The 27,645-nt window shown below is 41.9% G+C and overlaps 2 protein-coding genes across 4 annotated transcripts; both read right to left on the bottom strand.

Annotated features, from left to right (window-relative positions):
• Positions 1-1,237: 1,237 nt before the first annotated feature.
• Positions 1,238-14,541, bottom strand: LOC111230145 (pyruvate kinase PKM-like). Of its 3 annotated transcripts, none has more exons than XM_022756751.1 (12): positions 14,495-14,541; positions 9,620-9,784; positions 8,940-9,031; positions 8,672-8,803; positions 7,071-7,257; positions 6,033-6,306; positions 5,099-5,249; positions 4,147-4,299; positions 3,862-4,028; positions 2,423-2,489; positions 1,733-1,847; positions 1,238-1,604 (listed from the first exon to the last, which is right to left on the bottom strand). In XM_022756751.1, exons 2-12 carry the CDS (start codon positions 9,756-9,758, stop codon positions 1,498-1,500), a joined length of 1,584 nt encoding a protein of 527 aa, XP_022612472.1. In that variant the 5' UTR covers positions 9,759-9,784; positions 14,495-14,541; the 3' UTR covers positions 1,238-1,497. The 3 variants fall into 3 exon arrangements, with proteins under 3 accessions (XP_022612472.1, XP_022612471.1, XP_022612470.1); XM_022756750.1 differs by lacking the exon at positions 14,495-14,541 and adding an exon at positions 11,877-12,052; XM_022756749.1 differs by lacking the exon at positions 14,495-14,541 and adding an exon at positions 10,689-10,869.
• A 338-nt stretch (positions 14,542-14,879) lies between these two features.
• LOC111230014 (cytochrome P450 11B, mitochondrial-like) lies at positions 14,880-25,463 on the bottom strand. Its single transcript, XM_022756544.1, has 13 exons — positions 25,229-25,463; positions 24,603-25,011; positions 23,587-23,674; positions 22,858-23,056; positions 20,883-21,240; positions 20,547-20,702; positions 19,211-19,425; positions 17,873-18,076; positions 17,537-17,718; positions 17,268-17,434; positions 16,108-16,186; positions 15,799-16,011; positions 14,880-14,990 (listed from the first exon to the last, which is right to left on the bottom strand). Exons 2-13 carry the CDS (start codon positions 24,836-24,838, stop codon positions 14,880-14,882), a joined length of 2,208 nt encoding a protein of 735 aa, XP_022612265.1. The 5' UTR covers positions 24,839-25,011; positions 25,229-25,463.
• Between the last annotated feature and the right edge of the window lie 2,182 nt (positions 25,464-27,645).

Below are 27,645 nucleotides of genomic sequence, written 5' to 3'. Positions count from 1 at the left end.
GCCCGGCCGGCAAGACGCACGCATCCCTCGCAGGTACAGGTCGCGCGTCATCCTCTCTCACCAATACAGAGAGGGAGTGCATGCTGGAGAGAGTGATGTTGAAACTTTATTTAAATCTCGGACAAAGAACAAGTCTTTTTAAACAATGGTGACAAATACAAAACGACATCAAACAAATACAATCAGATTATGTCCATTAAAGGATGTCTCGTCCAAACCTGAGGTACGCAAAGCTCGAGTGCTTTATACCTGTGGGATGATAAATGATATATGGCATGTATGATGGCAGTTCACTTAAAATGACTTCGTGAACGTTGTGCTCTATGCAAGCCATGTTTTACACAATTAGTAAAATTTATCGTGACTGTGCTTGAATACAAAGTGAACATCCTTATAAATTATATCAAGGTAAAGTAACTAAGTACAATCTCTCTAATAATGTACAAGGCAAATATAGTTTTCTACATTCATTTTACAGCTGTATTTAGTTACTTTATTTTATATACACAACATATGACCATCATTTAAAATATGGTGCATTTTTTAAAAATTAATCTAGCATTAGTATATAAATTAGCATCTCAGCAGGTATAAAATTAAATTGCTTCATAATTAATGCATTAATGCCTCAATAATAATAGCAATCTACAACCACAGTCCCCATTTGGAAGCATAAAGATAAAAGTCCTTTAAATGTGTTTGAAATCCGCAAAGATATTCTCAGTGCTCAGTCTATGTAAAAGTGTTTTTTAGTGGCAGAGAGAGGTTGAAATAAACTGCAGGAGGACTGGAGGAAAGGAAAAAACAAAGACGAAGGATGCCTGCAGAAGAAAGGCAAGGATGTCACGTAAAAGATCATCAGACATGAGTAAGCCCTACACAGGAATAGATATAATTAAATTTATGGGAGAACAGTATGCAGATGTGGGCATCTGGGTCATCTCAGTGGACAAAAGGAGGTGTAGTCCAATACCCGTCGTCTCTGCATCTCCCAGCTCTGCTCATAAAAGCCAAAAGAACTGCACTGTCATAGAGATAAGCTCAGGACTATGGACAGAAATGAAAGCCTTATCTCCAAATTATATACAGTCTGCAAATAATGATGGGCTTCAACAATGGCCTGCAAAGAGACAATATTCATGTTCAATTCAGTATTACTTAAATAAGAGAGATGAGAAGAAGAGGCTGGACGGCTCAATTAGTGCAGGTTCAGGCCTGACGTCAACAGGACAACATGAATGGTTTAAGGTTTATTTGGAGGGAGTCATCACTTTTAATAAAACACCTTATACACAAATTCAACATTCATGAGACCAGTTCCAGTGGCACTCGAGTTTAAATAACAATGATGTTTCTCTCATAGTTTGGTTAATTCATCAGTGACGGTGGTTATTATTTTCAGGTGGTGCTTCTCATTATAGGAGCTGTCTTAAAGAGGCTCTACCACTGTCCGGTCAGCATGTCAGTCAGAATTAGAGTCCAGGTCAGGTCAGGTTGTTACTCGGCACTGACTGCCCTCATAATGTTGGTGTGACCGGACCCCGGGATCCAGCCTGTCACCACAATCACCATGTCACCTGACTTGAAGAAGCCTCTTGCTTTCCCTGTGGAAGCGGGTGGAGACAAACAGAGAGGTAGTGTGAGTAAGACAGTATCATAGCATACAACTACGCATGCTAATGGATGCACGCAATAAGACAAACAACACACACACACATCCACACACACTGACCTATGTTCATGCCAAAATTAACCCTGTTGTCTACATCATCTGCCCAGACAGGAGCAGGCAGAGGGTGGAAGAGGACAGGAAACACTCCCCTTAACAGCTGGGACTGACGGGCGACCTGAGGAAGAGGGTTAGGGTTAGAAATTTGGATATTATTTTCCTTACTTGTGAGGTATGATGATAAATGTCTGTCAGTCAGTCTCTCCATCCAAGACTTTAAACGTCTAAATGCAATGTCTACCTGACAAGGGCTTCTCAAGAAAGAAAGGCCAAACTTCCTTTGAATTTGCTGTGCATGCTCAATATATCAATATTTTTGCTAAACACAAAAACCCGCAGACCCAAATTATCACTTGTACACAGTGAATAAATAGATATTAGACAAAATCAAAAAGCAAAGGGGGGTTATGCAGATTAACCCCGCATGATTTTAAAATCACAGGTAATCATGGCCTACTTTTGTGACACATGTTTTAAAACAACAGAAAGCTCTGTAGAAAGCTCCATAAAACAGGATTACACTCCGGTTAAGTATCACTCATAAATATTCTCAGTCAGTGAGACCACTCTGACGATGTTCTGTTTTGAAAAGTGTGAGTCATCAACAATTAAGGCATGTTTCTGGCAGGACGAAGGCACTGCTAGTCAACACAAAGACAGTTTTATAATTCAGTTCATAGGAGCGGACTGTACCTGAGGACTTCTAGTGACTGCGATGATAGGACAGCGAGGGCGGTACCTGGACAGGAGATGTGCAGATCTGCAGAGACAAGGAGGAAAGAGGGATGAGGATGGAAAGTAAATTATCACAGCTGACACACATGAACGATGTTTCCACGGGTGGATGACAAAATCCAATGTCAAGCGTCTTAGAGAGACACTATGAGTTTCCAGAACAGCTTCAATGCTCCGTGGTAGAGATTATCCCGGTTGTGGAGAGCGCTGATCTGATGCTTTCCCATACACTAAAATGAAGATGTCACTTGAGTCTCTGTTGCTAATGAAACACCCGCCAGATGAGCCATTTTTGTGTCGTCCAAACCTCAAGGTCACTTAGACTTGACTTACTTCTTGCCATCTTGATCCAAAGTCAACTGCACCTGCTCAGCAGTGTAATACATGTCACAGAGCAATGGTAGGATGTCATAGTGCAGTACACCTGTATGGAAGCATTTTCATTCCTTCATATATATATATATATATATATATATATATATGTGTGTGTGTGTGTGTGTGTGTGTGTGCACGCGCACATTTTATGGAGAGATATTTGTTGTGGCAGGAAGGGGAGTTAGTTTACAAAGCACAACACACAAAAATGCATAAAATACAAAAGCACTATAAACATTATAGTCAACAAAACTCTACCCCTGAGGATGCAAAGGCAGAAAACAGTGCTGCAATAAATCTGTAGCTCTGCTCTGGGATAGACTAACATCTGTTGCTCCAACCTTTAAATAGCTCTCTCTGTTTGCAGAGAGTGAAAAAGAGAAACTTGCAATTGTAATGTTCACACAGGTCTAACACTTTCAGGAGTTGGCCTAAGTAAATGTCTAAAGCATGTGCATGAATTTGAGTGTATTCCAAGAAATAACAATGAAATTGGACGATTTAGCACCTTACAATTTGTGTCCAGCACCAACATTTGGTGCCAAAGCAGGTAGCAATGTGCCTTTTATGTGGAAGAAACATTCACCTTTTTTTCCCTAAATTAAACCAAGTGTTTTAGTTGCCCAATCCTAACCATACCTTAACCATAGTTTGTTTGCCATAACCAAAATCTTTCCCTTAAAATGACATCTTAGGAAATACATTGCTTTCTTGCTGAGAGTTAGATGAGAAGATCGATACCACTCATATCTGAACAGTACATATGAAGCTACAGCCAGCAGCAAGTTAGCTTAGCTGAGCACAAAGACAGGAAACAGAGGGAAACAGCTAGCCTGGCTCCGTCTAAAGGTAACAAAATCCACCTACCAGCACCTCTAAAACTCACTTATTAACATCAGGTACATATTAATTGAACATGAGAGTGGTATCAATCTAAAAAATGTCTCTGAACATAATCGAGGGTTTGGCAGAATTGTCCAATGCTGACGTTCTTGTCTGGGGATACATGTTCATATACACACCTGCCACTGGTGGTGAGGACTATGATGGCCCCAGCACAGCATTTGAAGGAGGACTCTACAGCTCCAATGGCTGTGACCTCTGTGGGATCAGAGGAGAGAGGAGTGAGGCGACGCAACTCCTCAAATAGCTGCTGGTGGAAAATGGCCGCCTCTGCCTCCCTGCAGATCTGCGAGACACAGACAGAGGATGAGAGTGTGTGTGTGTGTATGTGGGGGGGGGGGTTATCATAGGGCACTAAGTCAGATGTAACAGAATGGACATCATGTGCACACAGAAACACACACCGAATGCATCATTGCGACTGCCTCCACAGGAAACAGTCCCTTGGCGGTCTCCCCAGATAACATTACACAGTCGGCTCCATCCAGCACGGCGTTGGCAACATCACTGCCCTCTGCTCTAGTTGGCCGTGGGTGGGCCACCATGCTCTCCAGCATCTACAAACACGCACAAACACACACACATAATACTTTAGCTTCACATTAGTCTCCTTACCAGACACAAAATGTCTCCATCAGGCACTGTAAAAGGATCTGATCAATTAATCCATCAAAAATAAGCCACTTTGTATCTTTGTAATTTTTGCCCAAGATGAGACAGTGACACGACACATACAGGCTGGAGGGAGAGAGCGAGGAGAGGGGGTAATGGCTTTGTGGATGGATGGACAGCAGTGGAGGAGAAATGAGAGATCATTTAGACTGAGGCAGGCGAGTATGACTTTGTGAGATCATTATTGGCATGCTCAGTATTACGAGTCAATAAGCAAGGCAGACAGTTGGAAAATGAGATAGCTCGCAGCGTTGCATGAGAGACCCCATTTTTGTAGTAGTTAAGAAGCTGCGACTAATGCTGATTAGTGTATGTGTGTGGGTGTTTGTGGGCTCAGGTCTGGAGTAGCAAACCTGCTATAATGCTGTCACTCTGAGTCAAGAGCTGTAGCATAAACAAGATATAGCACTATGACTCAACATGGCTGCAGGAGTGTGCCTGCATGTGTGTGTGTAACTAGAGAGGGGTATGAAAGAGAGGAAATGTGTGTGTGTTTGAGGATGAATTTATTGGACAAATGAGTGTGTGTCTGTGTGAGTACATCATGCAGGAGTATAAGGTTAATGTGTTCCTGTTAGGATTTAATGTTAGTTTACGCTGAACTGTTTGACATTTCATTGGCTAACACTGTATACTCATCTCCATCCTTGTCTGTGTGGGTGTGTGTTCGTGTCCGGCTCTGACCTGTGTGGCACAGATGACGGGCTTGCCGGCAGAGTTGCAGCGCCCAATCATCATCTTCTGAGCGATGAAGACTTTCTCCGCCGGGATCTCAATCCCCAGGTCGCCCCTGGCAACCATCACGCCGTCGCTCTCAGCTAGGATCTCCTCAAAACTGACAGACAGAGTAGAAGGTGGGGGTGGGGGTTGAGCGTTTGGGTTAAAATAAGGGAGGAGGAAAAGAGCACAAACGCAGGAGTGAGCAGGGATCAGAAAGCAGAAGCAGGGTGGACAAAAACAATAACAGCACTTTGTTTCTGTGCATTAACAAGAACACATTCAAATGCAGGTCTTGATCTGCAAAAAACTGGATTTTATGAACTGTCTCTGGATCCTGAAAACATATTGAGGACAGTGTTGCATTGTGATCTAAATCTTAAATCATCTGGATGGAATCCAAATCCATATGTGACGGCAGGAAGCTGTGATGAGGACACAGATTCAGGAAAGAATACAGCTGCAAGAGATGTAAAGCAGGACTTGTGGATACACATCATCATTATCCTGTAAAATTTAATCTTAATGATCTGATAAAAAAAAAATCCCATTTAAATTAAAGCAGTAGTTAAACATTGTCAGAAGCCAGGGAGCAGTAGAGAAAGCAAGAGATAAGTAATGGAGTTGAGAGAACAGTTACATAAATTGTGTCAGATACATTAAGTGGCAACCATAACTCACAGACAGCCACACAAATTGATTATCATAGATGTGTAACATCCAGAGCCGACATATGTCCATCCATTACTACCAGCTGGCTGTCCACAGGAGGGGCAGATTGGCGGATTTATACGTCCTGTCACAGCCTCATTATGAAGGACTCACTGCCCTCAGCGACTGTATCGCTCAAAATAACTGCGCCGAGATGGTTTAAGTTCAGAGGCGTTTTTCCGTGACTCACTTCTGAACACCTTGCCGGCTCTCCACCTTGCTGATCACTTTGATTTCTCGTCCGTGTGCCCCTAGAACTCGCCGTACGTCCTTGACATCCTGGGCTGAGCGGATGAAACTGGCGAACACCATATCGACGCCCTGGGCCACCCCAAACCTCAGGTCAGCCTCGTCTCGCTCGCTGACCGCCTGCAGGCCGATGAGGTCGCAGCCGGGGAGGTTGACGCCTTTGCGACTGCAGAGCACCCCGCTGGCCTCTACCACTGTGTCCACCCAGTCAGAGCCTGCAGAGGGCAAGGAGAGGAAAATAAGAGGTTAATTAAAATAGCCCTTTAAGTTTGGATCCAGTCCTGTTATATCACAACTACAAGCTGTTTGGAAAAAAACATCTGTCAGTATGATTTAGAATCCACTATTTAGAAAAACCCTGACCTGAGAACAGGAAAAAGACTTAACTCTAGGTTACTCTAACCTAAAAAGTCAACACATTTAAAACCGAGTTTCATCGTGCAGGAAGTAATGCAGAATAATGGAAAAATTAAAGACTTATTAGTGGAATGTCTATGGTGTTTGTGTGAATTTTTAAGTTATTATTTTGGTGTAAATCACAGACAGCTGCGCCTCAGATATGACCCACACCAGCATAATAGTGCAGAGGCAGATGTTGGTAGGGGGTTGGAAGACACAAAGGGAACCATCATGAATGGGTTATTCAGCTAAGAAAAGGTTTCCCTTTTTGAAAAGAAAATCACATTCACAATGAAAGACAGAGCCAATCATTGTGTGACCAAATGTACTGCTCATTTGAAGACAACAATAGCACCAATAATAATGTAGTAAGCAACAAAATACAGCATAGGACAAATAGGACGCATAGAAATCAAGGCAAATAAAGTGACAAGTAGTATGTGATATTGGAAGACAGACAATTGGACACTTATAGGTATATGTTTGTGTCAATGTGTATATGTATATTGTATGTACAGTATGTCTTCAGGTATGTATATGTGCATGCAGAGGTAGAGTTCGCTACAGGTATGTGTATTACCTATTTCTGTGACTTTGAGTCCAATGAGCCCATCGTCAATGTAGATCTTTCCTCCCTTGGTGAGGACTTTGGGCAGGTAGGGATAGTCCACCCAGATGATCTTTCCATCAGTTTTGTCTTTGTCGGTCTCTGCCGTCACCACACGAACATGGCTGCCCTTTTCCAGCTCCACCTCCTCCTCCACTTTCTGTTCAAACGCACACAAACATAGAACAAACCATCACAGACAGACACTCATTGGAAAGAAATGAATGCTGCCTTTAATCAAACACCATTATCATCTCTATATTATCAACACATTTTTAAAGGCAAAGGTTCACTTGAGGAACAGGGTCATTTTTAAGATAAGCACTTCATTAAATAGCATTTTTCTGTCAACACACTGTCCTTCACAGACCTATGGAAGGTGTTATCATGTATGCGTCATCACTAGTTGTTTCAAGGAAATCTGTTTCAAGGAAATCCTCTCTGTAGGTGCAATCAGTGTGGAGTTTTTTTCCAAGCCTCTGTGTTTGCTGCAGGGTGTCTACACAGACATATACACTGTCCTGTATATTATTCACCATGAGCATAAGGACCAACAAACTCAGTGTGTCCCTCAAATGTTTAGAAAAAAGAAGAACTGTAATTCATGTTCTGCTCTTACTCAAAAATGAATATTTTCTCCACTGGCATGTCAGAATTACAATATGCCAACCCTGGAATAGCAAATTGATGTGACTCTATTGGCAAACATGGAGCTAATGCAAAAAATAAAAACAATGAAGATAAATACTGACCTTCTCATACTGAGAGAGAATCTCTGTTTGCTGCTGCAAAACCACAAGCTACATCTGAGCCAGACTGAAACCTGTTTGATCCAACTCTAACCACTGCCTGTTTGACTTATGCCACTCTAACCTCCGACAACCAGCAGGTGTTTTACAGTGTTTGTGGCTGAATAGTTCTGGTAATTCATTTTGAGCGCCAGTGATGATGATAACGTGACAGATTTTGTGCTGTATGAGGTAATAACTGTCACAGAAATATGTCACCTGCCTTGTTTAAAACAGTTGTTGAGCTCTAGTGTTGCTGCTTCATTTTTGGATTTAAAATGACTGCTTATGTGTACTTGTGAATCTGTCATTCTTCCTGCCAATTACATTAACATGAACCAGCATTGTTTATGTTAATGTATGACAAAGAAATTGACTGGTAAAAATGCATTGTAGGCTTACAAACATACAATTATGTATAACACATGCGTTAGTAATTCTATCTTCTGATTAAGCCACTAAACAGACTTCAGAGGAGACACAACAAGCAAGATTGTGCAGCCCGCACGTCATGCAGAGCATTTTGTAAGATAATCAAGGCATGAAGAGGTTTCAAACAGCTTGGAGTCATTTGTTCAGCAAAGCAGACGTACACAACAGCATCACAAAGAACAACACAATCAGATGATGATGAAAAAGAAAATGAGGACACGCCAACGACTCCTGTTAAAAAGAATAGGTGTTCACTGCGTAAAGCAGTCAACATATTTTTTCTCTCACACCTGACTGCGTGTGACTGGTTGATTAAGTTTAGACTGTTTAATGCATGAAGCATAACACTCTCACCCCTTTCACCAATCCAGTGCGGATCTCTGGACCCTTCGTATCCAAGGCGATGGCAACCGGCCGGTAATACAAAGGGTCAGGGGTAATCGTCTCCACTGCCTCTCTGACGTTTTTGATGGTTTCACCATGGTACTGACAGACAAAAGTGGGGGGACAGACACGGACAGAATCGATGCATGACTGAATGACAGACCAAACCATGTGGGTGTAAGTTCTGTAATTGTGAGAAAGGTCTACACAGACGCAAACATAAAGTGCAGCTACATACCTCATGTGAGCCATGAGAGAAATTCAGACGAGCAATATTCATTCCTGCTTTGACCATCTCCTGGAGTTTGGGGATTGATCGGGATGCAGGACCTGAAAGGAAGAGCATTAAGAGAAAGGACATATTACATTAAACCTGAGCTGAAACAATAGGTCTATTGACAGGGAATGAACGATTTTGATAATTGTTCAAGTCATTTTTCAAGCAAAAATGGCAAATATTTCCTGCTAAAAGCTCAAATATGACGATTTGCCTCTTTTCTTTGTTTCCTGTGAAAAACAAAACAAAACAAGGAATTTAAAAATGTCATTTTGGACCAGGAAAATTGAAATGGGCCAATGAGCCAAGAAATTGACATTGGCGAATTAATCAATGATGAAAATGACTATTAGTGAATCACAGCCACAATCTGGGGAATCACAGCTCTGGAGAACTAAGAAGCTATTTGTATATCGTACTTCTTTCTAATTATTTTCTCTTTTTTTCTGGCCAGAAGAAAAAGCAGCAAGAACTGAAAAGCAACACAGCCAAGAATCAGACCCTGCCAACACACTGAAGGCACACCCGGCACACAGGAGCTGGCTGTCTGACAGGGAGCCAGCCAGCGATGACATATAACAGTTGCCAGAAAACAAACTTGAAACTGAGACTCACTGTCTGCGACTGGTTGTCACACTCACCGATGGTGCAGATTATGCTGGTGTTGCGCGCTGTGATTGGCTCCTGGTCGATGTCCAGCAGACAGAGATGCTCCAGGAACGTGTCAGCCATGCTGGCGTCCAGCTGCTGGCGTTGGATGAAAGAGTCCGGCAGTGTCATCACCTCTGAGTAGCGCCTGATACAAGCTATAGTGACAGAGAAATGTTGTCAGCGGGGTGAAGACAGTCAGGGAAAATCTACTGCCAACTCCACCTGCGAGCACTAATTGACTAAACACCTTGAACAGAAAAACAAGTGTAATTTCTTTGTTAATGATTGAAGAAGGAGAACAACACCTCCTCTATCTGTTAGGCGGGAAGAACAAAGATAAGAATGGCAGCTAATCACAACAGATTAATGTCACATATGCAGGAAATATAACGTTAAAGGTTTTATACTGACATTTGAACCAAAACAAAACAGGGGTTCGCCACACCTGCAATCCTTTAATATAAGGCTGGCCATTTTACAGACAACTAAACAGATCCAGACAAGATTCAGATTCCACATAGTTTAATAAAATATTATCACCCTCTCAACTGGCAAATGAATTAAGGAAAACTGAGACATCTTGCATTCTCCGAAAAGACACTCAAACTGAAAGAAGACTGATTTGACTGTGTTTTTGTTGTTGCCCAGTCTGTTTGTGTAGGAGCTACATGTTCTCCTCCAACCTGAAACCCTCAGTGCCAACAAACTCTCCATGAACAAGAGACAGATGAACAGACAAGCGAGAGAAACATGGAATTATCATTGAAAAACAAAAACAGTTCTCATATGATAGGTGACCAATATTTAGGTAATGACTGTTAAACTATTAATTGATTTTTTTTTTTTGTCACTTGGGGCAACTCAGCAAAGCTGTAAACACAATGACATATTACTAACTTACAAGGTTGTTATGGCTAAGGTTAGGGAAACTGTTGCCTGTTGCTCCTCTAGCATTTAACATAAGCATTTATTTGGTCCGACATTCACTCTCCTTGTTGGCTCTTTAGCTGCTAACATATTCGCCAACGTGCATGTCTCTCATGCAAAGAATTGTGGTACCTGGCTGAGGACTTTGAGCCAGTACAATGGCATCCATTTTCAAGGATGTCACAGTCAGTCAAGCCTGCAATTTCTGCACAGGGGACGAGAGAGAAGAGCCTGACAGACAAGGTCGGTGCTAACTGCACGACAGGAGTCAAGAGGTGAGGACAAAGAAGGGGGAGAGGAGGGGAGGAAGAGGAGGGGAGGAAGAAAGAAAGGTGAGGTGAAGAAAGGAGGAATCTGGAAAGGGAGAAGAAAAAAGGGATACTTTTGGTTGATTCGTTGGTGATCAGTTATTTTTTACCCTGTTAAGGGAGCTTGTTAACCAATGTCACAAATGTAAGTCATGACACTAGATTTAAATCTGTGGCTACTTTTTCCAAAGCCCTTTGCAGACAAAAACTGAGAGGGACAAAACTTGAAGGGGTCAATAGGAAACTCCTTGATGAAAATTGTGACTGGAGGTTTTTGCAGGATAATGTGAACATGCACAGCTCCTTTATCCTGTCAGTGTTTTCTCCCTCTTTCTCTTCGTGTCGTTTTCTCTCTATTTCCACCTCCCTGTGACCCAGTTCTGCCGCACTGCTGCACACATCATTACATGTCCCACTGAGATCCTCCTCTGACACATCCCAGAGTGTATACATGGAAACACACACACACAGATACACACACAAGATCATGCACTCACATACAGGTACCTGTTACTGGAAGGCTGACTATAAATAACACAGACTTTAGGTCAAAGACACAGATGTTGGAAAATATCAGTCAATGCACGGCCTTTACGGCTGATAAGAAAGGTGAACCAGGTGATGGGTGTGGCCACAATATTCCAAGAATGACCTGTTTGCAGTGGGTCACATTCTGACATAAACGTAGGTCAGTGTGTGAGTGTGTGTGTGTGTGTGTGTGTGAGTGTTTGGTTGATCAGTGAACCCCACATAAGAGGGCACATTTATGTCTGCACTGTCTGCACTGAAGTTCAAAAGACAAACCACACAGGAGGACATCATCAGACATTATCTGACCTGGTAGTTAAAAAGGGGCAAATGAGTAATGCACAGTATATGATGAAATAATCTAATATTGCCTAGTCACTGCTGTTGGAAAGTGACAAATAATTAGCCACTGATACACCTTATTAACCTCGCACAAAGCTCCTTTATACACAAAGTATGAACAAAAAATGTTCAGTTCACTTACCGATTCTGGTTAAAGCTTCCATTATATGCAAATCTACTGTTCCTCCTCCTGTATCGGTTTATTCTAGGGTTTCTTGGATTTTGTTCTGTAATTTTTCTAGATTTCCTCCTCTGTCTTTATTCTTTCCTGTGCTCACTTGTTGCACCAGTTATTCTCAGAGTCTTGTGTTACCTGAACAAGCCTAGTTCAGCCTCTTTCATTCATTTTTACCCCCTGACCCCTCTGCTGCCCCCTCATCTCTCCTCCCACTCACACCATTTGGAGTGACTCCATTGCTTGCAACAGACGGGTGATTATGTTGAGTTAGTGTAGGTGGACAAGCCTGACTGGGCCATGGGGAAGCTAAAAATGGAAAAAAAAACTTTATGTCAATAGACCAGTAATGACACTAAACTATCAGGGGGCACTACAGTACACTTGTCTTTCAGCCGCACTGCTGCAGATTATGTAATCCTAACGCTGACCTCAAACTGACACACTATTAGTCTCAAACCAGGGACTGAATATCTCTGCACTACTTTCCACCCTTTTCTGTATTGTGCTTAAACAATTAGTTGATAAAGACCTAATTGTTTAACAGTTGATCGACATTCTTAGACTAAACAATCAGTTGCTTAATCATTAGTGTTTGAGCCATCTGAACTGCAGCCAAATTAGCTGATATGTCAGTGTAACTCAAACTTGGGTCTAGGGACAAATACAGGACCTTTGGGGAATTTCAGGAGGGAAATGAGTCATTTTGACCATTATTTTACTGTTCACATTTGGCATTCTCATCCATCCTGGTCTCTCCTTTTCCACAGTGTTTATATAGATGCTAAAAGTACAGTGAAGCAGCTTTCTGTAGCTATGCAGCATCAGTTCTTTTCACTGCCAGTATCATCGTCTTTATCTCTCTATGCTCTTTGGTGTTTTTATTTTTCAGGATGTTATTGCTTTATTGTCTTTTACAGCTTTAAAATGTCCTGTCTTTAAGCATCTGTCATTCTATCTTAATATTTTTACTTGTAAAGCACTTCAAGCTACATGAAACGTGTTCTATAAATGAAGTGTATTCTTGTTATTGTTGTTATTATCATTATTATTATTAAGAAAGTCTGCATGAAGTCAGCTGAAGTCTTTTTACTGGTATCACTATCTAATTGTGCACTTTTTATAAGTGGTTTATTGGTTGTAACTAATCTCTTTATTAATGGAAAATAAGTTAATGTTTACTAATGTCAGCTAAAAGCCTTAAGTAGAACTACTCTTGATTTGCCTGGTTGTTAAAGAGCCCCGACTGTTGAGTCATTCATAAAAGGCTTCTCACTTTCTAATAGGCCAAAAGCAAAAGTAATTCACCTCATAATATAAATGTTAGTAAGAGATTCATAAAGATTTCTTACAATAATTCAAGTAAGCAGTAATGAAAAATATGAATAAATTAGTTTTGGTCCAGAAGGTCTGACAGTTAATTGGAATAATATACATGATATATTAAAGAACTACAAAGACATAGTGAGTTTCATAATGTTGGAGTATTAATACCAGCCACAACCTGGCAACCCAAATGTTTATTTTAAGGGCTTATATAAGTAATCTCTGAAAATGCCTTATTAACTATTAATTAAAAGCAATTAGTTACATCTTATACAGTGAGTAACATACTCCAGTGTTACCTTTCTAAGTTAGGATAAAATATTACTTTATGTAATAAGTTTGTCAGAAGGGTTGTGAACTCCTGATTAATTTCCTGTATCACTACTTTGCTGCCCTCCACGTCTTGAATTCACCCACTGCAGCATGTTGCTGTTTTAGTGGAAAACACTTCCTGTGCTGGAGAACTGCGGAGGGATAATGGCTTCTGTTACATAAGTATGAGACTTTGACATGAGGTGTCACGTAGAGATGATGTGTCTTCCCCTCACTGACACACTTTACTCAAAGTTTCTTGTTGGTCTCTAGAAACAGAGCTGCACTCTGCAGAGTTGTATCTATGCACAGTCACGTATGAACCCGGGTTGACAGAGGGTGTAAATCGTTAGCCAAAGGACAAACAGACCTTTGTTCCTGAGTTAGAGAAAACTGACCCTGCAGCCCTGTGATCTGTAAAGCACACACCTAGTATAATATAATAACACTGTACTTAATTACCAGTCTGGAGTAAAGGTCAGTTTTACGCATGGAGACCAAAGTGCAATAACATGATATTCAGCTTAAATGTGCAACAATTTAAACATTAAAATATGAGAATACACGAGACACGTTGCAGTATTGATATCAAAACCTAATCCCATTTGACTTTTACATGAGCGCTTCATCTTATCCTGGAAGTGGGTTCCCTGTATTGGGAGGAAATACAAGTCTTCCACCAAAGCTCGTCAGTAAACAACAGAAAAAAAGGGAAAAGCAGGAGTGATCAATATCTGGCGGGGTGACAGGGGGAAAAAAAACAGCAGGAGAGATTTTCAGCCAAAAAATAAACAATCTGATATGAAAAACACTGTTGCTTCACAGCAAGGTACAAAAACAAGTGCTGCTACGCTGCATGCAGAAGGACAGTTAATGGGCCTACACAGTGCAGAGACAGTGTAAAGTAAAGCTGCAAAGTTTAGATGTTTAGGAAGGGAATGACAAACCTGTTGGATGCGTGAAGCGGGTCAAGACTGACTGGTGAGGAGGGACAACCGAGACCAATGTTAATGAATAGATTTGTGTGGATTTTAGCGCCATCTGGTGGACAGCAGTGTTAATGCTGCTTTTGAACGCTCAGCCACAATGAAGACAACAGGAGGAGGAGATGGTACTTTTATTAGTCAGCATGATGAATTCTTGGACTGAATATAAAGAGCACGGGGAAGCAAAAAAGAAAATAACTTCACTGATTGTCATCAGAAATCTGGTGGTGTTGCTAGGTTAACACAGCTAAGGCTATATTATGTGATTTAACATGTCAAGTCTGTGTGTGTGTGTGTGTGTGTGTGTGTGTGTGTGTGTGTGTGTGTGTGTGTGTGTGTGTGTGTGTCAGAGCTTGCTGAAAGTGATCCTTGGTGGAGTTTCAGGCTGGAGGATGAGGGTGTATGTGGTTTTGATGTCCTCCGTGGAAGACACGCTGATGTGGAAGCGCAGCAGGATCTAGACAGGGAGTTGGGGGGGGGGGCGGGGGGGGGGGGGCAGAGACAGAGAGGAAGAGAAGGAGCAGTTATGTTTTGCTCAGAAGCAGTGGATTAAAGGTGACTACATTTACTGTAGTCCTTTAAGTATAATTTTTTGATTCTTGTAGTTTGAGTGTGTATTTCCGTATTTGGCTGCCTGATGCTTCTGCTCCACCACATTTCTGAGTTAGATATTCTCTCTTTTACTTCACTACATTATTTGACACATTCACGTGATAATTACTTTACAGATTAAACATTTACATAATAATACATTTACATTTAAAGATCAAACCAGTGGTTCCCAGCCATTTTGGCTTGAGACCCCTCATAATAAAGCAGTACATAGTTAATACTATTCGTTGACACCAAAGCAAAAAATGCAGTTTATAAGTGCATTTTGGTCCTACAGTCCTTTTCCTTTCCTTTCCTTTTACTATCTTATCTTGTGGCTCTTTGGAATTAGTAAAAAATTAGTAGAAAAGCAGCTCCACCTCAACCAGTTACAACGGTAAAATGCTGCTTACATGCTGATTACCTCAATAACATATTTCCTATTATTATATCAGTAACAAGTGTTTGTTTTCAATAAAACAAGCTTTGATTTTCAAATTTAGCTGAAAATTTGTCTGAACTTTTACTTCAGTAAAAGTCTTTCAGTCTGTCCTTCCTTATAAGTCAACACAGGCTTTTCCAACTCATTTCTTTCCTTTTGCATCACACCCTTTCCTCTGATCCTCCCACTTATTTCCTGTTCTTTCCTCCTTCTCCTGCCTGCTGTCACTCACATGCATGAGCAAGAGCTGCATCTCGTTCTCAGCAATCCTCCTCCCGACACACTGCCTCGCCCCAAACCCAAACGACAGGGAGCGAAACCCTGACCCCTCTCCTCTTTGGCCTGCCTCTCTGCTGCTGCCCCACCGGCCGGGGTCAAAGCATTGTGGATCCTCAAACACCTCTGCACTCCTCCCCAGGGGGTAAAGACAGACGTGGACCATCGTCTGAGGGGAGAGTTGATCGCCGTGAATAAGACAGTAAGTCAGCTGCGGACGATTTGAGTTTAAGGGAGGATTTGAAAGAGAAAGTCTGATACTCACCCCGGCAGGGACGTGGTAATTCTGAAGAACAATATCTTTGACTGGCATCCGCTGCACTGTAATTCCCACCGGGTATAACCTGACACAACCCAAAACACACACACACACACACACACACACACACACACACACACACACACACACACACACACACACAAACAGAATACATTTGACCTCCCACTCAGTTCTCAACACAAACTCAGGATTACCGGTAATCAATTCTAATTTCAGGTGTTTGAGGAGTGCACCTGTTGATGAAAACACTTGGAATGCAATGGATGGAAACAGACTCTCAGACAGCTGTGCCAAAAGCTCAGCGCATGATGTTTTTCACGCTCTATTGATCTGAATCAACCGTCACCTCAGGTTACGTCTGATTTGAACTCGCAGGTGACGTTTGTGCTTCAGGTTAAAGGAAAGGCACGTGTAAATGTAGCTTGCAGACTTCACTCAAAATGTACCCATAGAAAAAGGCATCACTTTGGAGCGGGTCATGGTTAGATTAGGTTATGTGTCTGTTTTGTGAGACTGCAAATGCAAGGTTGGATTACCTACTGGGCAACTACCTACCTTGAGTTGGAATTGCTTTCTTAAGATACTATTTACAAGGTCGAGAGCACTTTCATGCTTGAATTTTAACCCAGCACAGATGAGAAGTCCTGAAAGTGACATGAAAAAACCTCATACTAAGTTCACATGTCAACTATCTCCATGACAATTGAGCAAACTCCAGCTGCTAATGAAGGGGGCTGAAAGGTCCAGAGAAAGCTTGGAATGTTTTGTCAAATTCATTATCTTATTTTATATTTTGTTTATGTGGCACATGTTTCTAAAAAAAGTTGTTTTTAATTAAATAACCACATAGAGAGATGCATTCCCAACCGTTCAATCAGTGCACGTAATGCCGCCTACGACGTCTGTGGATTCACAGATACAGAAAAACCTGGGGCTAAACAATAATCCAGGATGTGATCACTGGTTGGTTTCTGGGTTTACGAGGAAGGTGCCATTCATAGTGTGCTGTGCCCTGTGTACGTGATAGGAACGTGGAGGCAACAGGGTACATACACAATGCAGACATATGGGTGTGGGTGTATGTCAACAGTCAACAGAGAACAAATTCCCAGGGGGCCCACAAACAGGTCTTGAGTTTTACGTACCTGAGAATCTCCTTGATTGCGCCTTTCAGTAGTGGCGCCCCCTGCAGGGCTTTCTGAGGGTCACCACCGGCCTGTGTCCACGATGTTCTCACCTGCTGCCTCACCTTCTCCTGCACCTCTGGGTTGCGGCCCAACTCAAACAGGGCAAACTGCAGGGGCACCGCTGTCTGCAGAGAATGTGGGATGAGCGGTCACACAGGAACAGTCAGGGTGAGGTATGCAAACGTAAGCAGGGGAAGACAATCAGGCACACAAACACATATACACACCGTGTCAACCCCTCCAGCCATGAGCTCAGTGATGTTGGCTTTGATGAGATCCAAAGACAACTGGCCTTTCTCCATGAGTTGGCCCAGAACCCCAGTGTAACGGCCTCCAGCTTCCCCAGGCTTAGACCCTTGACCCTGGGAGGATGACAGGCGCTGGTACCCCCTCTGGATCCTGGCATCCGCTGGAATAAACATAAGTCAGGATGATGGAGTCAGGTGAGATGGGAGTAATGAAGGAGGAATATATCGATTAAAGAGAGTTAGATCAGCCAGAAATGTAGACCACATGGTCCATTATTACTGCATTAGATGTCCAATCAATACAGCTCTTTCTACCATGACTGAAGATGTGGTCCCATGCAGTGGCGTGCTGAGTCCACAGGGTAGCGCCGATGCGGAGCAGGAGGCGATGGGGCAGGTAGAGCAGGGGAGGGGTGGTTGCCAGCATTTGCTCCACGGCCCAGATGAACTTCTGAGACTCCAGGGAGGGAGATGAGGAGAAGAGGCCGATGCGCTCCCCGTAGAGCACATGGCAACTGGCTAGAAGGAGGGAGGGTGGGGGTGTATGGGTTTGTTTCAGGGTGAGCTAACAAACTGAAACAAACATTCACAAAAGAAATGAATCATAAAACCTCCAGACTCACATTTTCATGCTTTAAATGTGACCTGTGGGTTGAACATACTGTATCATGATTTAGTATAATTTATGAATCTCCTGCAGAAAGCACTAAATAAAGTCCAAAAAAAGGCAGTTTTTTCTTCAAAAAGACAAAGACATTTCTCTCAGTGACAGCAAGAACAAATTCTTCATTTGAGAGTCAGTTTTGTCTCTCCCACACCTAGACATCCATCACCTACCAGACATGCTTGTGTGATATTAACTACACATCAGTGACTGTAATGAAGTTTCTTGCCAGTCTATTCCTACCCAGGCTTAACACCTGGCTTGGTGTGCTGTGGTCCATTATGAGCAGAGCAGTATGACTCAAAGTCATCAACTCTCCCCCACTTCACTCTCATGTACAAACAGATGCACACAAGTGTGAGTCACACAAGCATTCGCACTTGTGAATGTGGCATGTTGCAGATAGGCACATGAAAGGAGCAGACCTGGTGAAAGAATGCAGGAGCTTTGATCATCTTTGTCGGTGTTTCTATTTTTAAAAGGTGCATGTTCTCCTTGACCTCCTACATCTATAATATGTTAAGGTGAGAATATTTCAAAAATGAAACCAGAAAAAGCAAAATCGGTGAGACATTAAGGGGAAGTTTTTTGAACATTTCAAAAAGATGATGTTCCCGCAGATTGTGTAATGTCTCTGACGTGAGAAGGTGTCACAGCATGCGTCAGCAATTGTGACTCAACCAAAAGAGCTGATAGTCAGGCTGAATGAAAGCCTGTCAAAGGAGGGAGGTGACATTAATCCATACTCTCCTCTCCCTGAGGACTTGGAGGTCAATCATTGCTGGCTGAAAAGAAAACATCCCACTGGACCACCATCCTTTTACACCTCTCTACTCTCACTCTTCCTAGATAGAAAAAGAGAGAGACTTTTGTGGCCTCAATGTAAATAAAACAGGAATTCATGCGCACTCTATCTGCACAATCACATGTTTAGAAAAATACACAAGGAAACCACAGGTCACAAATCACTGGGGATGATGACCTCCGACCTTCCAGCGCGAAGCGGAAGAGATCAGGACTGGGATCGATGGTCAGACTGCGTTTCCCCTCCTCTCCTCTTCCCTCCCTCTCGACTCTCGCCTGCAGCATTTGACAGAAATCCCTCGCCACCTCATCAAGGAGAGGGAGAAAACGCTTTACGGCCGCAGTCATCATCACCTCCTTGTTGAGCAGTAGACGGTCGGCTCTCCACTCTTCACCGTTCCTGTGGAGAGAGAATTTGGAGCGAGGCGTTAAAATCGACCCGTTTCACTTCTGCTCAGTCACTGTGAAGCAGAGAATGTGTGTTGGAAAGAAAACTCATTTCTCAAGCAGATGTGCTGTTGCTCTACTGAAATATTCCTAAAGTACAGGTGTTTTGTCAAAGTCTGTGTCCCTGAATAACAAACCCCGAACTGCAACAAGTTTCTTCTGTGATTCTTAACCTCAACCCAACTTCATCTTTATTTCTGTGATGCTTGACCATAACCTAACCCTGAGCGCTGACATGTAAAAAGCCACTGAACCCTCCCTAAATAGAAGCCAGACGCCCAGACTGAAAATGACAAACTACACCGGCGCATCATTCGTAGGCATTTTGCTTTCACTTGCAATCATTGTGTCCAGAGGTTCCCTGCTTCCTTGGGCCCCTGGTTCCGGGCCCAATGGACAATGGTACATGAAACAGTATTTGAAGGGGGAGCTTCCACACAAGAGAGGTAATTATTACTTGTGTTTAAAAGCTACTCAAATCCAAAAGTAGTGTTTTTGAAAATAACTCCCAGCAACAGCTGCTTGTTTACGTATGGTGACTGTGAGAGCGCCAAATTTGTCTGTAACTGTTTCAGTTTTACTGTAACACAACCTACCACCTCATTTATTCAGAATCCCAAAATTTCAGAGGTTCAGAGCAAATTTTATGTGTAAAATGTTTCTGATTTTGTGGATTTACCATTTGGAGAGGGTCAAAAGAAATGATTCTATTGGTCACATGATGGACATCCAGAGGTTTTTTTGCAGCTTTTCCGATACTCAGGACTAAAGGTCTGGATATGGCAACTAACCAGTTGTACAATATAAAAGGACACAGTGAGAGCAATGTATTGACTTACATTCATACAGTCATTATTTGGAGACTTGTCCTAACCTTAACCATAACCACTTCATACCTAACCCCAACACTAACTCTAAACTTCATCTCAAATCAAGTCATAAAAATACTTACTTTAACAGGACTTGTATTCGTACCCAGAAGGGAGGTAAGTCCCCACAGTGTGACTGTTTAAACAGATTTATATCATCACCACATGAGAACTATACATGCATATACACAGATGTGGTACTGACTTGAGGAAGACCCCCTTGCTGTGCTGGCGTGTCTCACGATGTGTGGCCCAGGGCTGCAGGGTCATCCGTTGCGGGTGCAGGCCCTCCGAGCGAAACAGCTCCCCGATGTCTGACGGCAACATGATGTTCACACTCCCGTGTGTGCCCACATGCTCCCTTCACACACACACACACACACAGAGAAAGGCCATGGTGCAAACTCACATGCATTATTAATGATCAACCCTCTGTCTTGTTATTCTGGCATCATTGCCACACTGAAGGTGATCAACTACTTTCAATATGCATCCTTGTTTTTTTTACAAATACAATACTATCCCTCTCTCTTCCCTCTACCTGTAGATGGGGCCGAGGGCGTTGAAGGTCCTCTCCATGTGTTTGTGGAGCTGCTTGAAACAACCTTCCCTCCAGAACTTCAGCAGGTTGACCCAGCCGTTCTTCCCTGTGTGTGGGATCTCCTCAAAGCTGCGCACCCGTCCATCCACACCTCTCTTTCTAACTCTGGTGTCCTGAGCTCCGTTTCTTCCCTTCAGCTTCCCATCTACCACAGTCCCTGCTGTGGTCATACATAGAGCGTTTTGTGGCGCAACACCAAAAAACACATTTCTGGACCCACAGGTGCCCTGTGCTCTGGTACACCCAGTCACTCGGATGGACATGCTCCTCATGGTCCAGACGAAATGTGTCCATCGGCCTCATGCAGAGTTGTGACTGCCCTTGTTGTCGTCGTCTCTGGAGGGATGATTATTTCCCTCCTCCCACCCCAACCTCGTATCCTTGAATGTGTTCTGTCACTCTAATGAACTGATAGGAGGTGATGATTTACGAATCTGAGTTTCAGAGTTCAAGAGAAGCACAACAGAGCCTGAGACTGATCCAAAAGACACACAAATTCATAAAGGCCAAAAAAGAGAGAGTCCAGCTGGCCGAAGAAGTCTTTAATACAAGTTTCGGTCACAGCTAAAAAAAATCAAGAAATACAAAGATCTAAGCACATACGTGTTGGTTTGTTCTGGGGAATCTTTGGATTCTGCTTCATGTTGTATAAAATCCTTTCACTAGGCAGCATTAGACTTCTTACAAAGCAGCTCAGTGCAAACAAAGTAGTCATTACAAGAAACTAATTTCTTAAAATTTGGCTCGTACACAATACAGATACAGTTTGGCTCACACAAATAAATGTGATACAGGTCTGAGAGTATTTACAAAGAAACAACAAACATTTTCTTCAACAATTTTCTCAATCTTAATCATTAATACAAAATGAGTACATAAAATCTACTTCATGACTTATGTCAGTGTGTGTTGAAATGTGAACGTGTTCCCCTGAGGTTCCTTACTTGTGTATAGATCCCAGTTGGATCTATATCATTTAGAGAGCGGCAACAGCCCTGTAAGTAGAAACTAGCTACAGTAGCATCTATCATTTAACATCTACCACCAATCACCATGACAAGATTTTCACTGTTCAGCTTGAAACAACTGATTATGTGATAAATAACATTATGATAAAATAATAACTTAGTATAAGGCTAATAAAAGAAACAATATTCTAAATTGGGTGAAAATATGATCAAACCTTTAAAAGATCATGTTAAAACCTCATAATCAATGTTACCAACAAAACGCTAGGACGTGTTACATATTGGCCCACAATGCAATACCTCACGTGGGTAATGCAGTGTTTTACATTATTACAGTATCAGACAGTGTTATATATAACCTCACCAATAATGCTTTAAGCCCCACTATATAGCATTTATAAGCAGTACACACTAGGATGTAGGCGTACGCATTTATTTATTAATGAACTGTATTTAACCACATTGTGATTCATTATCTAAACTATTTATTGAATGTTTATACTGTAAACTAAAACAGGACGACTTACAGTGAAGTGTCACTGTACTACATCACCTCTGCAGTAACTCTCACTGACCAGTGAATTAATACAATTGTTATTGAGCGATCATAATTAACAGGAAGCATCAACTTTTTTAACATAATTAAATGTTTTATAGGAGATATCAAGTTGCCTGGCAGTTACACATTATTATTGCTACATAAAAGACAACAATAAGCATCAAAGGAAAGTCTGAACAACATGGTTTCACAGAGCCAGCAGGCATGACCAGACTGAATGTGTGCACGACTGTTGATGTGAGATCTAAAAGCACAGTTTGTGTTTGAGCAACAGTCATGTATGAGTCTATTTCCCCTGCTGCTTCCCTGAAACAACACAGTCAGAAGCCGGTGGACCAATTGTCCCTGTGATCACATATTGATCACATGACTTTACAAGAGTCCCTACTTGCCGGTTTAGGAGTGAGCGTCTTGCTGTGTTTCCTCCCTGTGAGCACCACTGTGCCGAAGGTCAGGCCTTGAAAGGCGCTCAGCAGGTCGAAGCCGTCGTCCTTGGTTTTGGTTTCAGGATGAATGATCTTCGACAGCTCGTGGGGGAGCGACAACTTCCCGCCAAAAGACCTCAGGTGGTTTGTGTCCTTCGGGTTCTAAATCATGAGGGAAAAATGGAAGAGGAAGAGGCTCGAAGGGCTGAGCACTTCACAAAAAATGAGAACTTGACGATCTAAATTTGCTCTGTATTTGTCTACATTACTCGTAGAACATGGATACCAAATACAGAGAGACCTTTAAAGTGCAGGCCTATTATTCTCTTTTTGAAGGTTTGACCAGTAGGCTTTCAAAGTAGGGCTTTGTGCAAATTAAGAGTTAAATGAGTCAGACTTAAATGAGTCAGAGTTAAATGACAATTAAATGAAGTTTCTGTAGCACCATATGTTGTATGGTGAAAATGGCATTGAAGTTTGCCGGACAGTTACAAGTTGATTTGTGTGTGCGTTATTTTAATTTATTTTGAAAGAGGTAATGAATATAAGAATCTGGTACCAATAACTTTCATTGAACATCCATTCAAATTTCTTATATAAATGGTTACACCGATGTCCTGTTTTACTGGAGTAAAAACATAAAAACGTAGCTCCTGTTTATTTCTCGTTGTAATTTAAACACTTCCACAGACCTCAGACAGCTGGTATTTTCTCCTGAACTGAGCTCTCATAGTCGCTCTCTGAGCATTCTTCTGCGCGTTCATCGCTTCCCGCTGCTTTCTGTAAACACAGCAGACAAACAAATATATTTGACACACTGCAGACAGAATTCAATTAAAGCTCATCTCTGTGACGGCACAGGTGACTTGGATTAGCTCAGTTCATTTTAGCTGCCTCCTCTAATGAAAGCATCTTGAGGCAGCTACAGACGGTGCCAATATAAAAGTGGCACTTTTGAAAACCACATGCACGCGAAGCACAAAGTGCCACAAAGCATCTGCTGCGTCACAGTATTTTCTTTCTTAGGTTCAACTTTGTTTCATGTGCAAAGAAAAATCAGTTTTCACTTTCACCAATTATCAAACTGCACATGTTCACAATATGTTTCCAAAAAGCACAACTGCTGTGAATACACATGTTTTCAGTGGTGTAAAGTGGCCAATTCTATTACTGTGGTACCTGTATTTTACTTTACTATTTCACAACATTTCATAATGACACATTGTACTTTTTGCTAATTTACATTCATAATTTATCTAACAGCTATAATTAAAAGTTATTTTATATATTTTTTACAATACAAGATTTTACATATGAAGAATCTGATTACCTAATAAAATATAATGAATTGTTACAGATGAAAGAGAACATAGTTTGATAAAATAGTTAAATTTAGCTTAATCTTGACAAGCTACAACTCTAACATGATGTTTATACATCAATGCATTATTATTATTATTATAACATCATATAAAATAATATATCACTCACAGGTGCCGTTTTTCTGCATGGAGTATTTTTACTGATACTTTAAGTAAATGTTGCAAATAATACTCAGGCATTTATACTTAAGTAACATTTTCACTGCAGGACTTTTACAAGTAATGAAGTGTTATTACAGTATGAGGTGTTATTACAGTAGGGTATGAAGTATTTTCCTCCACCACATGCATGTTGTGTTTCTACATTATACACAGTGTTCACTTGCCTCTCCTTCTCCAGGTCTGCCTGGTACGAGCGAATGACTGACGGGTCTTTGGGATGTGCAGTTCGGAGTGGAGGATTCCTCCCAAATCTCTTGCATCCTCCTCTGCCTCCCCGACCTCTGACCCACTTATTCCTGGGTTTGGCGCACAACTTCCGTTCCCTCATCCCCGACACGCAGCTGGTCAGCTTCCTGATGGGCTTCCTCAGCGACTTTTTCATTCTCACCACAGGCTCCATGATGCACCTGAGCTCTCAGGACAGGATGTACTGACCACACCCTTACTTCTTTGACAGATGATGAGTGAATATATAATGGTTTTCTCCTGTGCGCATGTTGTGTTGCTCTGACAGGACTGGCTCAGGACACACACAGTCTCACGTCCTGTGGCAGCAATAACTCAGGTTGAGACCTGCCAAGGACAAGGACAGCAATCAGACAAGGCTCAGACACATAGACTTAGTAAACACACTCCTGCCTCACACACCCATGCGCTCAAAGGTTAGATACATAAATTAAGAGTTTGTCATCTAGACGAAAGGGAAGTACTAAAAGAGAAAGATGGAAATGACAAAAAGTAGTATTTATCCACACACAAAATTAACTTAGCATGGTCACACTTTTCTTACCCATGCAGGTGGCCACAGTTGGCCAGAGGCTCGCAGCACAAAATCCTGATAAAGCTCCAGCCAGATGGCCTCCACCGCTACCAGACAATCCCCTAAAGCTTTAGAACAAACCAGAGAAAAAAAGAGGAAACAGCAAACGACTCTCCACAAGAAGTTGTGCCTGTGCTCCTTGGCCCTCACAGGAGAAAATGACTATTTCCAGGTTTCAGGCTCTGCTTGTTCTTCTTCTTCTTCTTTGCTGCTCTCCTCACTGCCCCCAACTCTCCTATACAGATTACCACTTAAAGGATTTAATGAGGGGAATCTCGTTAGCCGTGGCAGTGAACGCACCCGATGACTCACGTGTTTGTGATGAAGATTTAGAGAAACTAGCTGATGTCATGTTGAGTGACACATGCATGCATCCACAGGCCTGACATCAGTGTTGTTCCTATATTCGGAGTCTGATTTTCTTTATCTAGGCGCAGTAGAGCAGTGAAGTTGGGGAGATAGCAGGTATTCAACTTGAGCCCAGGTACCAAGAAAGATTTTTGCCAAGATATAACTTCCAGCACCAGCACCTCCTCACTTCCTTACAAGACCATAATCAGTATTTGGTTCACTGGAAATACAGAGATGAACACAACGTTCAAATGTGATGTGAAAAGAGGAAATGAAACAAATAGACACCTGGATGGAGGGAGTTTGGCCTGAGACAGCAGCGCCCAGGTTGCAGGGAGATAAGAGAAAAGTATTGACAAGTGGAACGAGAAGCTGTCCAAACTGTTCGAGAAGACGTGACACAGTGAGGTCACCGCTCCAACTACCCCACCAAAACAAAAAAACATGTCAATACCAAAGCTTGGTTAAAGATGCAGAGCTCGTTTTTTGTGTTCTGCACCGACGAAACAAATGCATGAAGTGTTCCCGACAGTCTCTTTCAGTCGTTGTGATTTGTTGTTGGCAGCCTGAGCTGTGAGCCACATAAACAAGAGATCCACAACAAAGACCGAGAACAAAGGAATAAGAGTTTACCTGGTTTTGTTGTACAACCACTTTAGGTGGTGTATTTAAAAAGAAAGCTTGCTCCTCGGCTCTTACACACAATGGATCAGATATATTTCATTTTATTCAAACCTTGAACGTAGACATCTTTACTGTTGCACATTGAGCAAATTCCCATAGTCCCTGACTGAAATGATCTTTATCATTTGTAATGTAGACATACAATAGTGCTAATTTTGTTTTGTTTAGGAGACCGTGTAAAGAATTCTATTTATTATTATCATTACCCCTCTTTCTCCCACTTTATTAATTATTTTCCTGTTTTAAATCCTTATTCATATAAATTATCCGATATTTTTAGTTCCCCCATTACCCATTTATGAGTAGGCCACCACGTACTCACGTAAATGGTTTATAACACACTATAATGTAGTAGTAAACAGATAGAAGGACATTTTAAGTGAATATACTGTACATTAATTAGCGCTTCTCAACATTTAAAATTTTCTATTTGAAGACATATTTTCTATTTTTACAACTGTGTTCTTATGTGTGTCCAAAGCAGGAGTTGTAGCTGTTGTCAAATACATTGATGAGCACTAGATAAACACTTCAGTCTTACAGCTACATTATAGTGTATTTCAAACCATTTATTAAATGTTTACATAATAAACTGGCAGATTTAAAGCAAAGGGTTACCCATGTCTGGTCTCAGAATTTGCCCCATCACTTCTCCGTTTGACACATTTTCTATGATTGAATGTCTTTGAATGACTCCACTGTGAATGTTGTGCTCTGTGGCCTACTCTAATGCCCCATTTGGCAGCAACAGCACATACACACGCATGTGGTCCTGAACACTTCAACCAACACATTTAAAATCCTTCAGTCCCTTGTTTCCTTCCAATTCTTTTCCCTCCGCTGCCCAGATCACTTCGATTTCTGACAGGTGGAGATGCTTTAATGCTTTAACAAGATCACCAAGAAAAGCCACACCTCCCCAAGCATGTGTCCACTAACAGATCGGGGATCGGTTCACTCATCCAAAGTGCTGGCACTTACAGCCTAAAGGAGGGAGGTGGAGTTGGTCCTGTGTCAGCAGTACTTCTCTCCAGCAGGAACAGATCAGATACAGAAGAGGGAGAAACTGAGAAACTGATGGATGTTCATATCATTTATATGTTGTTAATATATCAGGCTGAATTTAGATAAGTAATGCCCACTATAATGTCCATTTGTGTGTGTGTGTGTGTGTGTGTGTGTGAGAGAACAAGAGCTTCCATGCGAGAACATAGAAAAGAGCCACTTAAGGGATTCTCAGGCGGATCAGTGTCCAACACGTGACAGTCACTGACACCCACACACACACACACACACACACACACACACACACACACACACACACACACAAACAAATACACACAAATACACAT

Source organism: Seriola dumerili, unplaced genomic scaffold (assembly GCF_002260705.1).
Source record: "Seriola dumerili isolate Sdu_G_001 unplaced genomic scaffold, Sdu_1.0 BDQW01000258.1, whole genome shotgun sequence".
In the NCBI taxonomy this organism is placed as follows: domain Eukaryota; kingdom Metazoa; phylum Chordata; class Actinopteri; order Carangiformes; family Carangidae; genus Seriola; species Seriola dumerili.
This window is presented reverse-complemented; position numbering and strand designations above follow the sequence as displayed.